The sequence below is a fragment of the Aquila chrysaetos genome, chromosome Z (genome assembly GCF_900496995.4).
Source record: "Aquila chrysaetos chrysaetos chromosome Z, bAquChr1.4, whole genome shotgun sequence".
Classification (NCBI taxonomy): domain Eukaryota; kingdom Metazoa; phylum Chordata; class Aves; order Accipitriformes; family Accipitridae; genus Aquila; species Aquila chrysaetos.
In genome coordinates this window covers 83,624,604-83,641,771 of record NC_044030.1, presented here as the reverse complement: position 1 = coordinate 83,641,771, position 17,168 = coordinate 83,624,604, and the positions used below count along the sequence as shown (strand labels likewise).

Below are 17,168 nucleotides of genomic sequence, written 5' to 3'. Positions count from 1 at the left end.
CTTCCTTTTGCTGGTGCCAGCTGCCTGCACATACTCAGCCCTGAAAATGGGAACAATGTAATTCATCCCCTTCCTGGTGGAGAAAAAAGGTTTATATACTGATCTGTAAGGAAGGGAAAAGTGATGATAACTAGAGTAAGCAAACACTAAAAAAAAGGGGGGGGGTTAGTAACTTAGATGCTATAAAGGTTGTAATCAAGGCGGATAGTAATAAAGCCTGCAAGTAGTTCTGGTCAAAGAAGGTCGATGCTTTCAAGAGGCTGAGACTGCTCATTTACAGGAATAACTTGTGGCTACGGAGTTTGTGCTTTCCAGACAGATGGACATCACAGCAGATGCTTATCTACTGCGAGCAGGGCTCTCGTGATCACTCTTCTTGGAAAAATGGAGGTTTACAGTGTGACTGCCGTAGGGTCTGGTCAAGCTCCTGCAAAGATAACAGAGATACAGAGCCTTGTAAAAATATCTGTTTGACTGTGGTGTGGATTTTTACTGTGTGTGGAGCCAGACTAGATTTTGAAAGGCCTAATAGGCTCTAATTATTCAAAGATAACTTACTTCTGTTTGTAAACCAGATGGCTTGACAAAAATGAGGATGATGGTCAGATTGTCCGAGAATTAGTGCCCGCTGGGGAGTCACCAATGCTAAAAAGTGAGTTTAGCTTGGAAAAAAGAAGGTCTGGGTTTGAGCTGTGTATGCACATATTTACTTGCTTTATTCTACTTAATAATTCATGTCAGTTCACAGTAAATCTACTGGGCTTTTTTTTCCATTCTTATGCAAGAAGCTGCAGTAGGCCACTCGGGGGGGAAATGCCTCTGACCCTTAAATCCTAGTTTATGAATGGGATTAATCTGCATAAAAGAGAATAATTGCAACTTTATATATGTAGAAAGAAACTTTGGTTTTTTAACGTTACAATTTAAGAATTGCTTTCTTGTATAGCTTTCTCTGAAGGATCTTGAACTGCCACTGCTTTAGTAAATTCCACCAAATAACATTGTATTCCCAGAAGAAAATCACCAAAAATATTACATTGTCCTTTTCTGGAGAACCAGGGCTCCACTACTACAATTTTCTTTAGAAAACAGTACTTACAGTGCTCAGGTTGAGATGCCTTTTGTTTAGTTTTAGGAAAAAAGTCAAAGCTATCGAATTAAATTGTAAGTATAAAAGAAGTGAAATCACCTCCCTTGCCTAAGCTCATTTTTATGGCTTGGTAATCATCTAACAGTGAGAGGGAGGAGTACAGAATATTTTCTGCTTATTAGTGTAACTGTTGCATCTCTTATGTTTTGGTGAATAACTCCAAGGTGTGACAGCTTATCCAGTGTGGCCCTAAGATGCTGGATGCAGGAATGGAGGAGCAAAGTCCTTTCTGTGTCTGTAGCTGGAGCCCTCCTCCCCTGTATCTGTTTGAAGCCAGTTGCCTGGCTGAGGACTGGAAATGCCACTCATGTGTCTGTGTTTTCTACATTGATCTCACTTTAGATGTCAGTTATCACATCAGCGTGAAGACGGGAGATATCCCCGGTGCCAGCTCAGACTCCAAAGTTTTCATCAAACTCTATGGTGAAAAAGCAGACTCCAGCAAAGAGCCTCTCTTAGTCTCTGATAATGATCTAGGCAATTATTTTGAACGTGGTCGAGTGGATGAGTTTACTCTAGATACGATGGATATTGGGAAGGTAAGAATTAATTGCAGGTGGCTCTGTACTTCGTGCAAGTGTCTGAGTTCAGAATCAATATAATACTCAGGATTGAAAGTGGTGTAACAATCTCTGACCTTTACATTCGATATTAAGAAATACATTTTGTACAGACTATTATACCGGCAGTCTAGCGTACATGCTGGAATGTGAAGAGTGTTTTAAGTTTATATTTAAATACATATAAAAATTATTTACACGAATACGGTGGAAGAACAGGGTGCCAGGGGAAGGAGATTTTTATATAATAAGTAAATGCTGTTGTGTTGGGGTTTTTTTCTGCCCTCTTGGTTTTTGTGTGCTTTTTTAAAGATCAACCGAATACTGATTGGACACGATAACGTGGGTCTCCGCTCTGGCTGGTTCCTGGCCAGTGTCCAGATCACGGTTCCAGTCCAGGGAAGGCAGTACATGTTCCCCTGCAACCGATGGCTCGACAAAGATGAGGCTGATGGCAGGGTGGAGGTGGAGGTCTACCCAAGTGAGATTGTGCCTATTGAGAAATGTGAGATAAAACACATTGAGAAATGTGTCCTTTTTAATAGCTAGGACTAAATTTGTATTACTAGCGTTTTTAAGGACCGGGTTAGATACCAAAACCAAAAAGCCTCTGTCCCAAAGAGCTTATGTTGGTGAGGAAGGTGAATTGTTCTGCTCTTGTTTTGTTTTCTAAAACAGTTGGGAAAACAATACAGAGTTTTCCATCTCCATTTCCTGAAATCGTATGAAAAATTTACTGCCTGGGCAGTGTAACACAGCACAAGGTGTTGTGCTTTTTCATTACAATATCTGTGGGTTCTCCTTTTTTCACATTTACCTGCCTTGCTGCCCCGGTCCTGCACCAGCACACGCCCCGTCCTGCCTGTATTACCCCATTGCTGTTTGATAAATAAGGACCAAATCCCTACTGGCTATTTGACTTTTATCAGTAGATGCATTTTCTTTTAAGGTTATGGTTAAAATTTGCCTTGGGATTCTGAGAAAGGATGCTGTGTTTTATCTCTGCTCTGTGTAACTCCCTTGCTTGTATTATATTAAGGAGATCATTTAACCACGCTGTAGTTAATACTGAAGTGAAATTCCCTTTTAAGGCTCTATTTTGCACCCCTCTGACACTGGCTTAATACTTGTAAAAGGAAAACTATTAGGTTAGTCCTCAGTGAAGAGTTGTGTTATCTCACATTTGGTTTGGATAAGAGCAAATGGTTGGCTGCATGGTCATTTGTTAAGACAAGGTAATTTAATTTTGAACCTAAGCCCTTGGGAATGTTGCTATCTGAGCTCCTCTGCTGATTTAATTGCTTTATTTTTGGACTAGTGATAAACTATGAGGTGTCTGTAGTTACCGGAGACGTGCGGGCCGCAGGCACCAATGCCAAAGTCTTCATGCAGATTTACGGCGAGACTGGCAAAACTGAATTGATCATCTTAGAAAACAGATCAAACAACTTTGAACGGGGAGCCACAGATATCTTCAAGGTATGATGAAGGCAGTTGTTGCCGCTTCTATGAGGGGAAAAAAGTGATCAGCCAAAACTGAGACATCAACAGAATAATTGGCCCAATCGTACAAAACAATTGACTTTTTAACAAAATTGCCAGGTCTGTTGGTATCTGCTGTCCTCAGTCCATATTTTTGGGAGGTTTTGTGTTTCTTTTGAGAAGTTTTGTGTTTCATGGAGCGACTTTCATCTTCTGAGGAACTGGTAGCAAAGGTGTCGTGGAAGAATATGGTCTAATAGCAGCATTTGTTTACCTTTACTTTCAAAAGGAGGTACTCAGGTTAGATCTCAAAAGACCTTAAACTTCTATTTTGGGCCCGACCACGTTATTGTCCCTTTTCTTTATCTAGCTGGGGAAAAAGAAACCCCATACAGAATATAAGGAATCCTGGCTTTGCCTATGGATTATCCCCAGGCACGTGTTGTCAGCCCAACCCCGCGGAGGTTTGCTGCCGTAATTTCTGCGAATGTGTGAGGGCTCCATGGGTTTTACTGCCTGTAGCCCTGGTCCAGCGAGCACTGCGCAGTCACGACACTCAAGGTGTACAGCACGCTCCTCCAGCTATCGCTCTGGCCAGCTTTTAGCTTTATACCGCAGCGTCCACACCTCTTTCTAAGCATCACAAGCAGAGTATTTGCAGGGGTGAAAAGCCTCGGATGTAACTCAGGGGTGTAAGCCAGGACCTGGCTGACAAGGCTGAGCAGGGTGGTTGGGCATCGTGTCCTGAGTGGGGGCTGGCTACGCTGGACCACCATCCTTTTCTGGCTTGCTCGCTTGGGTTTTCTGTCCAGGGAAACCAAGGTCTAGGGGAAAGGAATGGTCTAAGTTCTCGCCCCGGTGTGGGGTTAGAGCAAGGACAGGACGTGCTGGCAGGGCATGCCAGAGCCACATCCTTCTGTATCGGAGTAACCTCAGGAGACACCAGCAACTGGACGGTAAAGCACAGAGTCCAGATGGACGCAGGATTTAAGGCACATCTGTCTCATGTGCTCACAGCACAAGGCTCAGCACGGCGGTGCCTAGATCTCCTAGTGAATTTGCAGTCCCACGGCCGCGGGATCCATCTCATCGCGGTTAACCACCTACTTGGAGCTAGTCATGGCAACTCCCGGGAATCGTCAAGGCTGGGGTATCCTTCCCGTTGTCACTGGCCAAATGGAGGTGCCTTTATCCACAGCTTTACCACAGTTTTGTAATGTGTATCTTTGAGATGAGTTCACCTCCTCCTGCCTCAGTTTCTTGCTTTATAAAATGGAGCTAGTGATGTTTATCCATTTTTAATGAGTTCTTTGGGATTTGAGATGACTAGCACCTCATAAATGCTTGCTTTTTTAAGACTATAATTTTAAGATTAGGTTTCACTGATTTTAAAGGAAATAAGCTTTCCAAAATTTATGAGTAAAAGCTATCAGCCAATGTCAGATTTATAATAAAGCCATACGTACAGTGTTCTGTTTACATAACCATGCTTATATCCTCTCTCAGATGTTTATTGCTGGACTTTAAAGTTCTGCCCATTTTCTGCGATTTTTTTTATAAGCACACAAGGCAGAAGCTCTGAAGCATTAATAGACAGATCCTTTATCTCTTCCATGATATGAATATTTACAGAAAGATATGGGCAAGAATAAGATTCTGCGAGCTACATGCTAATAGGAAATGCCATCAGTTATAGACAGGGCATGCAGGATGATTATAGCAAGTCTAAGGATAAAGCGATGTAAGGAAAGACACATTCTTTATGCCAGGACAGCTGGATCAATTTTAGTTTTCTGATAAGCATCTTGTGTGCAATTGATTTTGTTTTAATCTACTATAGAAAAAAATGTTTCTAGACTGAAACCTTATACGCCAAGTTGCCAGATTCCAGCCTGAAGCAAATGTTTGCAAGTTTTATAACATAAACACTGCCTAACAGCATAAGCAATCATCAGAAACAAGTCATTGGTTATTGAAGGATTGCATGGAGTAAAACCTTCTATCCAACTTCATTAAGTAGTAATCCGGCCAAATAATCTAAACCAACAAGGTTTTGTATCATCTGCTGTATCGACTAGAGAGATGGAAATCTTCTTACTAATACAGCCTTCTGCCACTGATGCATTGTAATCACTAATGGTTGTATCCTCTCTGCACACTAGCAAAGTGAGAAAATACTTTTCTAATTTTCCAGATGAGAAGGAAGGAGAAGGGCAGTCCAAGCCCATGGTCCTTGTCAGAGATCAGGTTATATGAGTCCAAGTTTACTGCCTTTTTGCTGTACTATCATTGCTTCTTTCTTGGTTCATGTCTTGTACTAAGTATTAGACGTATCTTATTATTCATTTAAAAAAGACCTCAGGCACTAAGAATCTGTAAAAAACTAATATGTTATTTTGGCATATTCACCTGTAGTGCCAACATAGAGATAATACTAGTGAGGAGAGCAATGGAGAAGTAGGGAGCCCAGTAAATATGAATTCAGCTCCTATCCTCACCATGGTTGCGCTGAATATCTTCAGCTCAGTCTGTGCAGATGAGATTTGGTGATGGAAGGTGTGAAAGAATAAAAAGTAAAGGTAAACTTGCATAAAAAAATCAATTTTATCCTTGCTTAGATGTTTTGGGTGATAGAGGCGATGCTCCTTATTTTTAAGAATGCACTTTATGAAGTTAAGATGTCTTACATCCTCCTGGGTGCTGACTTTCTCTTGGTGGCAGAGAGAGGCTGCAGATGTTGGCAAGATTTATAAGATCCGGATAGGCCATGATGGGAAAGGCATTGGGGATGGCTGGTTCCTGGAAAGCGTCACGCTGAAGCGGCTTGCCACGAACACGAAGGAGTCTGATAAAAAGAAGAAGAAGAAAAAGAAGTCTGAGGAGGAGGAAGAAGAGGAGACCAAGGTGGAAGAAGTAATGGATGTCTATACGTTCGTGGCACACCGCTGGTTGGCTAAAGATGAAGGAGATAAGGAGCTTGTGGTGGAGCTGGTGCCTGATGGAGAATCTGCCCTGGAGGGTAAATACCAGAGGGAATGTGCATGTGTATGTGGATACAGCAGTTGCACGAAGGGCGATAACCATGCTCTGGTGCTTTGCAGGACCATTTATAGCCCCCCAGCCATCCCGTTGCCCCGGGCCTGCAGTGTAGCTTACACTGCTGGTTTGGTTGATGTGGTTTGGTTTGGTATCCTAAAGGACTTCTGTAGGATTCTCCAAGGCTTGTCTGGGGTGCTTGGGTCATGAGTCTCACAAGTTACCACTGTAGCTGGGAGTTTAGCAAGCTGTAACTATTTATGTGGTTAATGACAAAGGCTGGAGAAAGGTGGAGCTGCTCTTGTCCTAAGATAGATGCAAACAAACTCCAGACAAAATCTTTCTTAAAGCTGACTGTGCTGGCATTTTTGGGCTACATGCTTGCATGGTGAGCCACGGACCTGATGAAATATGGCTATTTCTGGGTTTCTCCTGATCTGCTTTTGCAATTTTACTTGCAGAGAATACATATGAAGTCCATGTTCTCACTGGGAATGTGTGGGGGGCTGGGACGGATGCTAATGTCTTCTTGAGCATCTATGGTGTAGGAAGAGGAGACACGGGTGAGCGCCAGCTGAAAAGGTCGAATAACCTCAACAAGTTTGAAAAGGGCCAGGTAATGCATGAACTCAACTCACTCAAGCGAGCAGAAGGTTGGCAGAGGTCTCTTAGTTATGCTGGCCATTCATTACAGTCTCTTCTCTGCAAGGCTTGGCTCCTTCTTTCAGCTTAAAGTTCAGATGTGTTTTATTTCTTAAATATATTATTTAAAACAAAATGCCTCACAACATTTTCCAGGGGAAATTCATTTGAATAATAAGCTGAACACCAATTCTACATCGGAGCCACCTTTAGCATCTGCTTCCTGTAAGCATTCTGGTAATAATGTTTCCTGCCAGGAATACTTGAAAACCACAAACTTTAAATTAATATTGGAGAGTGTTTGTGAGGCAGCTCAAGTATGTCAGTATTTAGATTGCAAATATGATTCTAAATGTTCTACTCAACCAGTCAGGGAATAAAAGCAATATTACATGGTGTGCTATAATTACATTTTAATCCAATCCAATTAAACAACCTCTCTTGTAGATTGAATATTTGCCATAAAAATGTTTATGAACAATTAACAAGCTACTATTATAGCCAGGAATTGTTCAAGGAATAATTTTGAATAACGAAAAATTATGGGAACAATAAGCAGCTGTGGAAAACTTGCAATCACAAAAAAGAGCCTAAGGTTGTTAAATAAGCAGTTAGCTGTGATTTATGAGCTTGGCACCAGTGAAACTGCAACCTGCACATGGTTCCTCATTGAGTGGGAAGAGCTCCAAGCTGCAAATGTAGCGTTCTCTGCTCTTGGGAGTAGAAACCCAAAGTCTACCAACAAGTTAATCACATTATGATATTTAAAGTATTATGATAACAAGGACCATCCTGTCACACTAATACAGCTAATAAATGAACCTCTTGGTTGCAGTAAATGACAAAAGGAAGAAATTCTGTGCTTTGAAATATAGCACATGGAGGTACACAGGAGGGTTTCTGTGGAGTCCATACGTTTGTGTCCAGTTCCAGATTCAGTCTGGGGGAAAATACTAAACCTGAAAGGAATGAGATTTAGGAAAGATGAGTTAAACCTAGGGGAAGCTGAAATGGGGATGAGGTAAAGACAGGAGTGAAGGGTTATGCAGCTCCATGGCTGTTAACCGCCTTGTAGGAGCCAAGCTTGAGTGTTAATGGCAGAGCTCCCAGCTCAGTAGTTATTTTAGTACATCCACCCAAAGAATACAAGGGGGACTTAAAACACCTTTTGTTTTAATGGGAAAAAAGATTACCTTTGGCCATTTACTGCCTTTCTTTCCCCCTTTTCTGGGAAACACGGTCATTTGCCTCTTGCCTCCTGTGCAGGTGGATGTGTTCACCATCAAAGCCATTGACCTGGGTGAGCTGAAGAAGCTGCGGATCCGCCACGATAACTCTGGTGCTAGCCCAAGCTGGTTCCTGGAGAGGGTAGAGATTGTTGACCTCAAGGAGAGCACCACGTGAGCAGCCTGTCGCACCCTTTTCGTACGGTCAGAAAAGGGGGCACGTTCTCAGGAGCCTGCAGAACCGCAGGAAGGCAGAGGAGATGCAGAAGGGCATCGTCGTAGCTCCCCACCAACTCACAGGGAACAGGCATCCTTTGGGAGCCTTGTGATGGTTGTTATACTGAGTGTGGGGTCGTTCTGGGGTACCTCTGTTGTGGGGTTTTGCTGTCCCAGCACCTCTGCAGTTTGGGAACCAGCAGTGTTTGGAAGGAAACCTCAGCTTTTCTCTGTTTCTCCTAGGAGGGACTCTCCCTCCTGAAGAGGTCCCCTTGCAGAGCCTGCACTTGTGTTTCCTTTCAAGGCTTCGCTCTGGAAGTCCCTGACCTCACGTTTTGTTTGTCTTTTGTACCTAATGCAAAGATCTGGGCCAAAAGCAAGTCCTGATCTAAGCAAACTCCCGTGATTTTCACAGACAGCTGGATGAGCGGAGCCTAGGCTGTTAGAAACCTGAAATACAGGCTTGCCTTTGAGCTCGAACATGCTTGAAGTCACATGCTTAAAAGTTGCACAGTGCTTTGGTGGGTGGGACTGCTCATAAGGCCTTAAGATGGGTCTACTCTTCATAAACATAAAATGCCTGGGAGACTGGAGGTTCCCTTGAGTTATTTAACTTTTTCTGGGAGTGAAAACTAAAAGGAATCAATCATATGGGGCTGACAGCTCAGAAACAGCACTTTTCAGTAAGTGCTTACTAACCTGTTTATGGATTTAGTTCCCACAAGAAATACCAGAGCTTCAAGGATGAAAAGAGATATATTGTTCAGCTTTGAGTAATCTTGTTTTTTAAAGTAGCCTCTGATCTGTGCTTGTTTATGTTATTAAAGCCTGTGAAGTCCTGTGTAAGTGCTGGGTGCTGCTGTCATTCTTGTAGGTATTATTTTCCATGCCAGCGGTGGTTAGCAGTTGAGGAAGATGACGGTCAGATTGTCAGGGAGCTGGTCCCAGTGGATGAAGCATTTGTAAAGAAAGATTCGGAAAATGATGGCCAGTCTCTTGCAACGCTGGGCCTGGAACAGAAAGGTTTATGTTAGCCTTGTATTTCTTCCAGTGTGGGGTTGAAAAGGAACCAAGTTATTAGCACTGCTGAGGGCATTAGCAGTTAGTGTTCACTGGGCTGTGAGTAATTCTGCCCTGACCATGAAGCTTTCAGGTGCGAATGAAGTGTGAAGTGCGTGTCATCCAGCGAGGAGTGGACACTCCTCATTTTTAGGTGATTTAATCATCTTGCAAGATTGGACCCAAAGTGAGAAAGCTAGGAAGATGGATAACATGTTTGGTCATCATCTCTCAACTGAAACACACATTCGTTGGTAATATCTAAGGCACAAATCCCAGCCATTTCGCATCATGTACTGGAATGGTTAAACATTCCAGCGTGAAACCGAGCAGAGAGCAAACATGACCAGAGAAAAGGAAGGGACCTAAATTTGTTTCCATCTTGCTGCTTGTGTCCGTTGTCCTCCGAAACAACTTTGTCTCTCTTGTACATAATTTTGCACAGTAACCACAAAGCAGTAACACACTCCTGGGTCTGATGCTGAAAGGTGCTGAGTGCCCAACACTTCTACTGGCTTCGCTGCAAGTGAAAGGTCTTAAACTCCCTGCCTCAGATGCTTCCGAATATATGAATAATTTCCACAAATTGGATAGCCAACAAATTTCCACAAATTGGATAGCCCTTTGGTTCAGGAGGGCCTTCTGGCTGAGCAGCATCTTGGAAACATGTGTCTAACTATGGAAGAAAGGTGCTGGTTTGGAAATCTTGAGTACGTTTTTGTGGCGCAGTGAAGACTATATTAGACTTTTCCACAATTTTTATGAGTTTCCTGCGCTTGCTAGATGACGGTGAGATAGAAACCTCCCTAATGATGTTATTGTGAAGGGTGTGTTGATGAATATGAAATGTATATGTCAACGTGCACTTACTTTCTGGTATGTGTTATGGGCACATATATTATTTGGTGCTATTAGAATAAAGCGGGGAGGGGATGTTGTGGGGTTTTTTTAAATGAAATAGCATTATAGGCAGAGGCAGATTTGAAGTGCCTTAAGGATTCCCAGGAAGCAAATGGGAAGGCTGGAGCACATTTCCTATCTGTAGATATGCAGACAATGTACTGAATGACCGGAGCAGTAGAAGACTCTGCAACCAGATAGCCCAGCTCGCCCCAGGAGCTACCACAGCATGCAACAGGAATTAGGGATTACAACATGGCTGTAATGGGTCAAATTAAAACCCAAACCAACACACATATGCAATGAGAAGTAGAGTTAATTCCTGCTCAGATTTCACACTCCTAAATTAAGATATTTTATCTGACAGCTAAATCAACAACATACACGGTGAAAGTGAAAACCGGGGACAAGAAGAATGCTGGGACAGATGCCAATGTCTTCATCACTCTCTATGGAAGTAAAGACGATACAGGTATGGCTTCACGTGATGGAACAGGATAGCACCTCGCTGCTGGATACCTGAAAAGACAGGTCATGGTTTCCTTTTGTTTCCTCAATACCCATTCCTCACTCCTTTTTAGTACAACTTCATGTTCTTGCTGTCTCTGCATACATCGTGGTAACTGGGAGCATACCACCAGCTGCTGTAAATCACTGTCGAACTTTACGATGCTGATTTGCACCAGCTGCCGATCTAAAGGGTTTAATTTCAATTATAGAAACAGCACAGTTGACTGGGACTACATTACTGAGTAGTGAATGCAGTGAATGATTTGCTTTCCTCAGCAATGAATCAGCATGCTCCTGAAATCCAGCTCTCCTCTGCCTCTTTGAGTGGCCCAGAAGTATTTAATCAGCTGATGAGCAAATCCTCTTGGAAGCAGCCGAGCTGTGTGTGCAGTGACTCGGATGCCTATGAGAGTGACAGGGAACTGATGGGTAGGACCAATTTCTTTAGCTCTGAACACAGCACAACAGCATCGTCCCTGTGGCACTGCCAGAGGATCATTCAAGAAAGGAATTCTGTATATTTTGGGTGTTGATACAGATTTGGGTTCAGAGAGAGGGACAAAGCTCAGATCTTGAGATGAAAAGCCATTTTTTACGTTTTAGCCACTTCCCTCGCTCCACTGTTGACATTCCCAGAGGATTTGTTTCACATGCTGAACAATGTCCTTTTGCATCGCCACAACAGGGATAGTCAGCCTAAAGGCCTCAAAGATTAACAAGAACAAATTTGAGCGTGGGAAGGTAGATGAGTTTACAGTGGAGTCTGTGGACATTGGAGACCTGAAAAAAATCAAGATAGGCCATGACAATAAAGGTAAGAGAATCTGCTTTGTAACGTAGTATTTCTAGTGCATTAGGCACATCGTTGTATAAAATAACCTGCCTCCGAGACCCCAAACGTAATTTACCTTTTCGGTGACAGATCCTTGCTGTCACTTTGGCTGTTGCTGCTACTATCTTTGCTGTTAATATCGTTCCCATGGCTGTGGCAACAAGAGCACGGTGGTGGCTACTTGCAGGTAGCTTTGCAACCTCTCTCTGTAAAAGGCTCTTTAGTTCTGTGGATACATCTTTAGAGAGATTTCTTATACGTCACCAAACCTCATATTTTTTCTTGTCACACATGGGACCTATAGACTCGTCTCATTTCTTTATCAATATTTTTACTGTTTTGATCATCAATCTTGGCTGCTTTTTAGATGTGGCTGTGTCTCTACTACAAACAAGGGAAGCAGTGGAAGGACACATGGATTCCTTCCCTATGGGGCATCAAGGGACATGTTTGTTGATAACTCCTCTGTCTTATTACAAAGGCAAATTAATCCAAGTGGTGGAGTAATTAGCACTTCCATGTGCACATCTTTAACCTGATGCATATAGAAATGTAAAGCACATTAGCTCAAACCTAGAAAATCGCTTACAATGATCTTTATGGTATCTATTCTATTTTTCCATTGGCGAAAGAGAGGATGATTTATTTCTCAGAGATCTGAAATGCAATGATTCATTTGCTGTTGTCTGTAAAGGCTTTGTGGGTTATTCACTGTTATCTCTCCAACCACAGGTAATTCAACTGGCTGGTTTCTGGAATGGGTGGAGATTGATGCCCCGTCACTGGGACGGTGCCTCAAGTTCCCTTGTGGCCGTTGGCTGGATAAATCGGAGGATGATGGAGCCATTGAGAGAATTATCTTCCCTGCAGAACTGCAGACAACAGAGTATATCCCATGTGAGCAGAATGCCACTTCCCCAGGATACACCCATCATTACAGAAGATAAAATCTCACTAGCTCATGCAGTTTTATAGGCTTGGCCTCTCCCTTGAATTGGCTTTTAAAAATTTATAAAAAAGTCACATGCCAACTATTCCAATTACTATCGGAAGGTTCCTCTGGGTGCTCTAGACTAACTTCTCCTGTATTTGCCAAATCAGAGAGTCACTAGAAGCCATGTGGCTGTGTATGATTGTCTTTCTGCTCCCTCTTGCCCTGTCATCTCCAAGTCCTCAGCCCATTCCAAGCCATCTTCCTTGTCTCCAGTTTCCCTTTGATCTTGCTCCATTCTAATATTGCTCTTTCTGTTGTCAAAGCAGACACTTTGGTCTTGCTTCCAAGCCTTGGTTCCCCTGGTGCCTTTGGCATTGCATACCTCTCTCTTGCTGAAAGACCTTCTTCCAGAGTTTCTTCAGTGTGGTGCTTTTCTGGTAGCATTGCACCAGTCTGCCTCTTTTAGCGTTCTCTAATTTTTCCTTACTCTTCACTTCACTCCCCTCTAAATTAATGTTTGGGGTAAACTCAGTGTCTTTTGGGAGCTCCTTCTGAGTACTAAGCTTATAATTCTCAAGTCTTCTATGGTACCTCAAACTCTTCTATTCAGGCAAATTCTTTTCCTGTCTCCAGAATATTGAAAATCAGATAACATGGCTTTCTTGAAATAAATGACTGGAAACACTATTTTGCTTATTTTGTAGCCCTGTCTTTCCTTTTCCACAGTGCATCCTTGACTGTGTGCAGGGAACTCACAGCCCTGGGATTGTATTTGACTTGTCCCTCCCTCATCTGCTTCATTTCAAGTTGTCGAGAAATATTTCCTGGCCCACCTTCAGGGGACTACCAAAATTGCCTTTTCCCTTCATTAGGTTGGAAGCCACAATGACCAGGGACAAGGTCTGGAACCTGAAAGTTGCTTTCCACCCTGTGCCCTGCCACGTGCTTCCTAGGTCTCTCTGACCAAGTGATAAGTTTTTCACACCAAAGCTGTCTCCTATCTCATTGGATCCCTCATTGTATGCATTGATGGTATCAAAAGCCTTATCTCCTGCAGTTCCTTATTTAGACATCAAAAGTTAGAGCTGCCCAATCTCTCTTTTTCTGCCTCAGTTTCCTTCTTCATAAGTAGTTGTGAGAATAACCACACAAAAGACTATCAGCTGCTTTGGCTCCTTCTTTTTTACTGTCAGCACTGTGGTTCATGTTGAAGGTTGTCTTCACACTGGCTGGCCGACCCTCCAATGTCCAGATCCTCGTATCCTGCAGTCTATAAGCTAAAATCATCTTTCTTCTCTGAGGATCTGCCAACGTCATCTCCTTGTGCCTCCTGCATGCTTTGACCACGCTATTTTTTATTTCTCATGTCTTACTTTCTTTACCTAAAATGTCTGGAGCAGAAGAATGGATACTCTTTGCTCCCTTCCTCACTTTTGTCCATCAACAGGAAGACATAATAGTCTTTGTGTCTGAAAAAATAAATCGGTAGACAGATACAGTGAGTATGTTCATAGCAGTGAATATAACCCAGAGACCTTGTACGTGCTTCTCATCAGGTTTTTCCATGTTGTCCCAGTTGATATATATTTTGATGCAGATGTTGACTATATAATTTATTAATGTCCTTGTATATTACAATGATGTAAGGGTTTCTGGCATACCATGCCTTTGAGTACATAGTTTGTGTAAACCTGATTTTTATCAGCAGTCCACATTCAGACTTTGAAAATAGTCAGGCCTCTCTGGCAAAAAAGTTGCACCAGGCTCAGTGTCAGCTTAGGCTGTTTCACCATTTAAACCATTCCCACTGTGCTATTTACTGCATTCTGGTTTCCTAACTATTAACCTGGGGGTTTCAGTTTGCTAGAGGTAACTAAAATGGTTTGATTTGTTTTATGATGACTCGCGCCAGAATTTTTTCACGCCGAACAAATGATGAAAACATGTCACCGGCAGTCCAATTAAATTCATCCCTGTGGGGATACAACTTTAAAAGTGCCATGTAAATGAAATGGGTGTCTGACAGCTGAAAGTTCTGCTGCTAGTGACCCTGTTACGGTGCCGCTTTGCTGATTCAGTTCTAAGCTGACGTTAATATTCAAGCAACAAGAGCAAGCGCCACGGACTTCGGCAGAGAACATCATTTTTAATTCATAATGTGTAGCATGTGATTTTTGGTCTACAGGATTTTTTTCCCTCTCTTACATACTGGAGAAACTATTCCAGTTTACTTGCAGCACAGCAGAGCAGATTTCATTGGGTTGGGCAGAAAGAATATTAAGTACCTCCAGGCTGACTCTCTGTAGAAGAAAACTCCTTAATTTCTGTTCTCCCGAGAGCTGTTTTTAGAGAGCCTGGGTTTTTAATGAATGATTAGTCTCTGATACGCATAATCAGAGTTACTCCAACAGTAACAGATATGGTGCCAGAAACCTCTCTACCCTAACAGAGATGCTGAATCTGAAATACATCACAAAGTGCTGTAGTGTAAATAGCAAAGCTGACTGAAGTCACTGCAGCATAGGAGGATGCGGACAAGAAGCAGCTGAGAAGATGGTAGTGAGGGATGGGAAACGGTGGAAGCTGGGTGGGTGGTGTACGGGAGAGGGATGGCCAGGAGCGGATCCTGGGTGTCGAAGGCTGTGCTTATGGGTATCGACCTGGGCTACAGGGATTGTGTCTATCTGTGGCAGGAGAAGTCCCTGCAGTTAACCGGTGGTGCCCAAGCCTTACCTGGTATTTTTCATCTGTAGATTTCAGGAAGGATTTAAAGGAAATAGGGATAGAATTCCGTTTGCCAAATGGCACACCTGAATTTACATGTCCTCATGACAGTGGAATGTCTGAATTCCCGTTATCATCGATAAACGTTTGGTCATCCACGGAGGGTAGATTTGGAGAATGATTCGGCTAACCCCGGGGAAGATGCCTGCATTTGCTTGTCTCACTCTTTCTTCAAACTGCATTGACTTTAGCGATTACATCTGGAGATGTACAGACCTATTGGATGTGCAGACATCTGAACATAGGTTTCTCACTCTGTGAGCTACACACCGTCCCACCTTGGAAACTGAGGATATTCAGCAAATCTGTGGCAGAGCCAGGAACAGAGCCCCAGGCTTATTCCTGGGTCAGTCTTACTCCTGAGCAAGTCTGAGTCATGCTCCAGCAGGACTCGGGACTGAGAAGCTGTGAAGATAGAAGAGAACAAAAGCAGGCATCAGATTTTGGGGTCATGGGACATTCTGGAGAAACCAAGGGAACAGAATAACGAAGTATTAAGGGACTTGATCCTTACTGTTCTGCATTAACCATTGACCCGGTAGTAATTTAACCTGTTTGCCTCGGTGCTGCAGAGAAGGTGGTACCAAGAGAAAACCAGATCAGAGTGGACAGCGGAGGGTTTTATTTGTTTTCCTTATGATTGATTTTTGTCATTTGTTTAGTAACAAAAATAATAATAGATTTTTTTATCAATAAGGCTATCTTGAATATCTATATACTCCCTCCAGTTAGCTTAACTTCATCCATCTGCCTAGTTGCTCAAAAATTTGTGAATTTGTGTTTTGCTTTAAGACTTGAGCTGTTGAAGTAAATCCTGTTTCAATAACTTTAGATGTCAGGTATAAATATACTGTATGCTTTCTGATCATGTGATTAATCCCAAAATCTCAGTAAATGAACATGCATCAAGGTCAGTTGGCCTTATAGCATTAAAGCAAATCCCTCTGGATTCTCATAGTACTGACCAGCTTGGTATCTAAATGACCACAAGTGTGTGATTCCTACCCTGTTCTTTTTAACTGAGGAGTGATCTAATCCAGATTTTGTTTCATTAAAATTTTCTCAGGAGCATTGGTATGCTGCTTACTAACTTCTGTTGGTTTGTTTTAATTTTCTGCCATTTCCTAAATCAGTTGTTCCTTACGAGATCACAGTCTACACCAGCGATATCTTTGGAGCTGGCACGGATGCGGATGTCTTCATTGTTCTCTATGGAAGCGATGGGATCTGCACTCAGCAGAAATCCTTGTGCCTCAACAAGAGAGAGCAAAGGATGTATTTTGAAAGGAACTCGGTGAATCAATTCATTGTGGAGGTAAGATCAAAGATGCTCGCTCTCATCTTAGGTTGCCCTAAGGGGATTAAGAAGAGAAAGTGAAGTGAGAACTTTTCCTCCTTTAGGGAAAGGTAGTCAGCTCTTTTACTCAAAGAATGTGGGTTCAAAACTCTATTCTGCAACAGAATTACTGTGTACTGGATCAAATCTTTTCTCACTGACCTCCAGTTAGTAACAACTCAAAATTGTCAACATGCAGTGTCCCTGTGGCCTAATGCTATATTAAGCCTTGTAAAGGCTGGTGCAATTTTATCATGGAGCTGAGATGTACCAATACATGGATACAGAGGCTTGCCCTTCCAGGTAAAGTTGAGAGCCACTTTGGAAGGTCCTTACATCTTCCATTTCCTAGACCATACTTGGTAAAGAGAGGGTACCAGTCTCCATGCATGCCGGATCTAATATGTGTACCTTTCCTTATCGCTCTTATTTGCTTGCATATTTGCTTTCTCTGACAGTTTGCAATACTTTGGAAGGCAAGAGGAACCAAATGCTTGCAGT

The 17,168-nt window shown here is 42.6% G+C and overlaps 1 protein-coding gene across 5 annotated transcripts in view; it reads left to right on the top strand.

Annotated features, from left to right (window-relative positions):
- Positions 1-17,168, top strand: part of LOXHD1 (lipoxygenase homology PLAT domains 1) — a 142,487-nt gene that overhangs the window by 65,635 nt on the left and 59,684 nt on the right. For 4 of the 5 annotated variants that reach the window (XM_030005443.1, XM_030005442.2, XM_030005444.1 and 1 more), the window contains 12 exons: positions 576-652; positions 1,493-1,689; positions 2,023-2,215; positions 3,029-3,189; positions 5,914-6,211; positions 6,690-6,844; positions 8,137-8,270; positions 9,187-9,335; positions 10,639-10,743; positions 11,467-11,595; positions 12,346-12,510; positions 16,465-16,646. In XM_030005443.1, coding sequence (XP_029861303.1) covers positions 576-652; positions 1,493-1,689; positions 2,023-2,215; positions 3,029-3,189; positions 5,914-6,211; positions 6,690-6,844; positions 8,137-8,270; positions 9,187-9,335; positions 10,639-10,743; positions 11,467-11,595; positions 12,346-12,510; positions 16,465-16,646 — 1,945 coding nt within the window. Of the gene's footprint in view, positions 1-575; positions 653-1,492; positions 1,690-1,794; positions 2,216-3,028; positions 3,190-5,913; positions 6,212-6,689; positions 6,845-8,136; positions 8,271-9,186; positions 9,336-10,638; positions 10,744-11,466; positions 11,596-12,345; positions 12,511-16,464; positions 16,647-17,168 lie in introns of those variants that run through there. The other variant, XM_030005446.1, reaches the window with a different exon arrangement.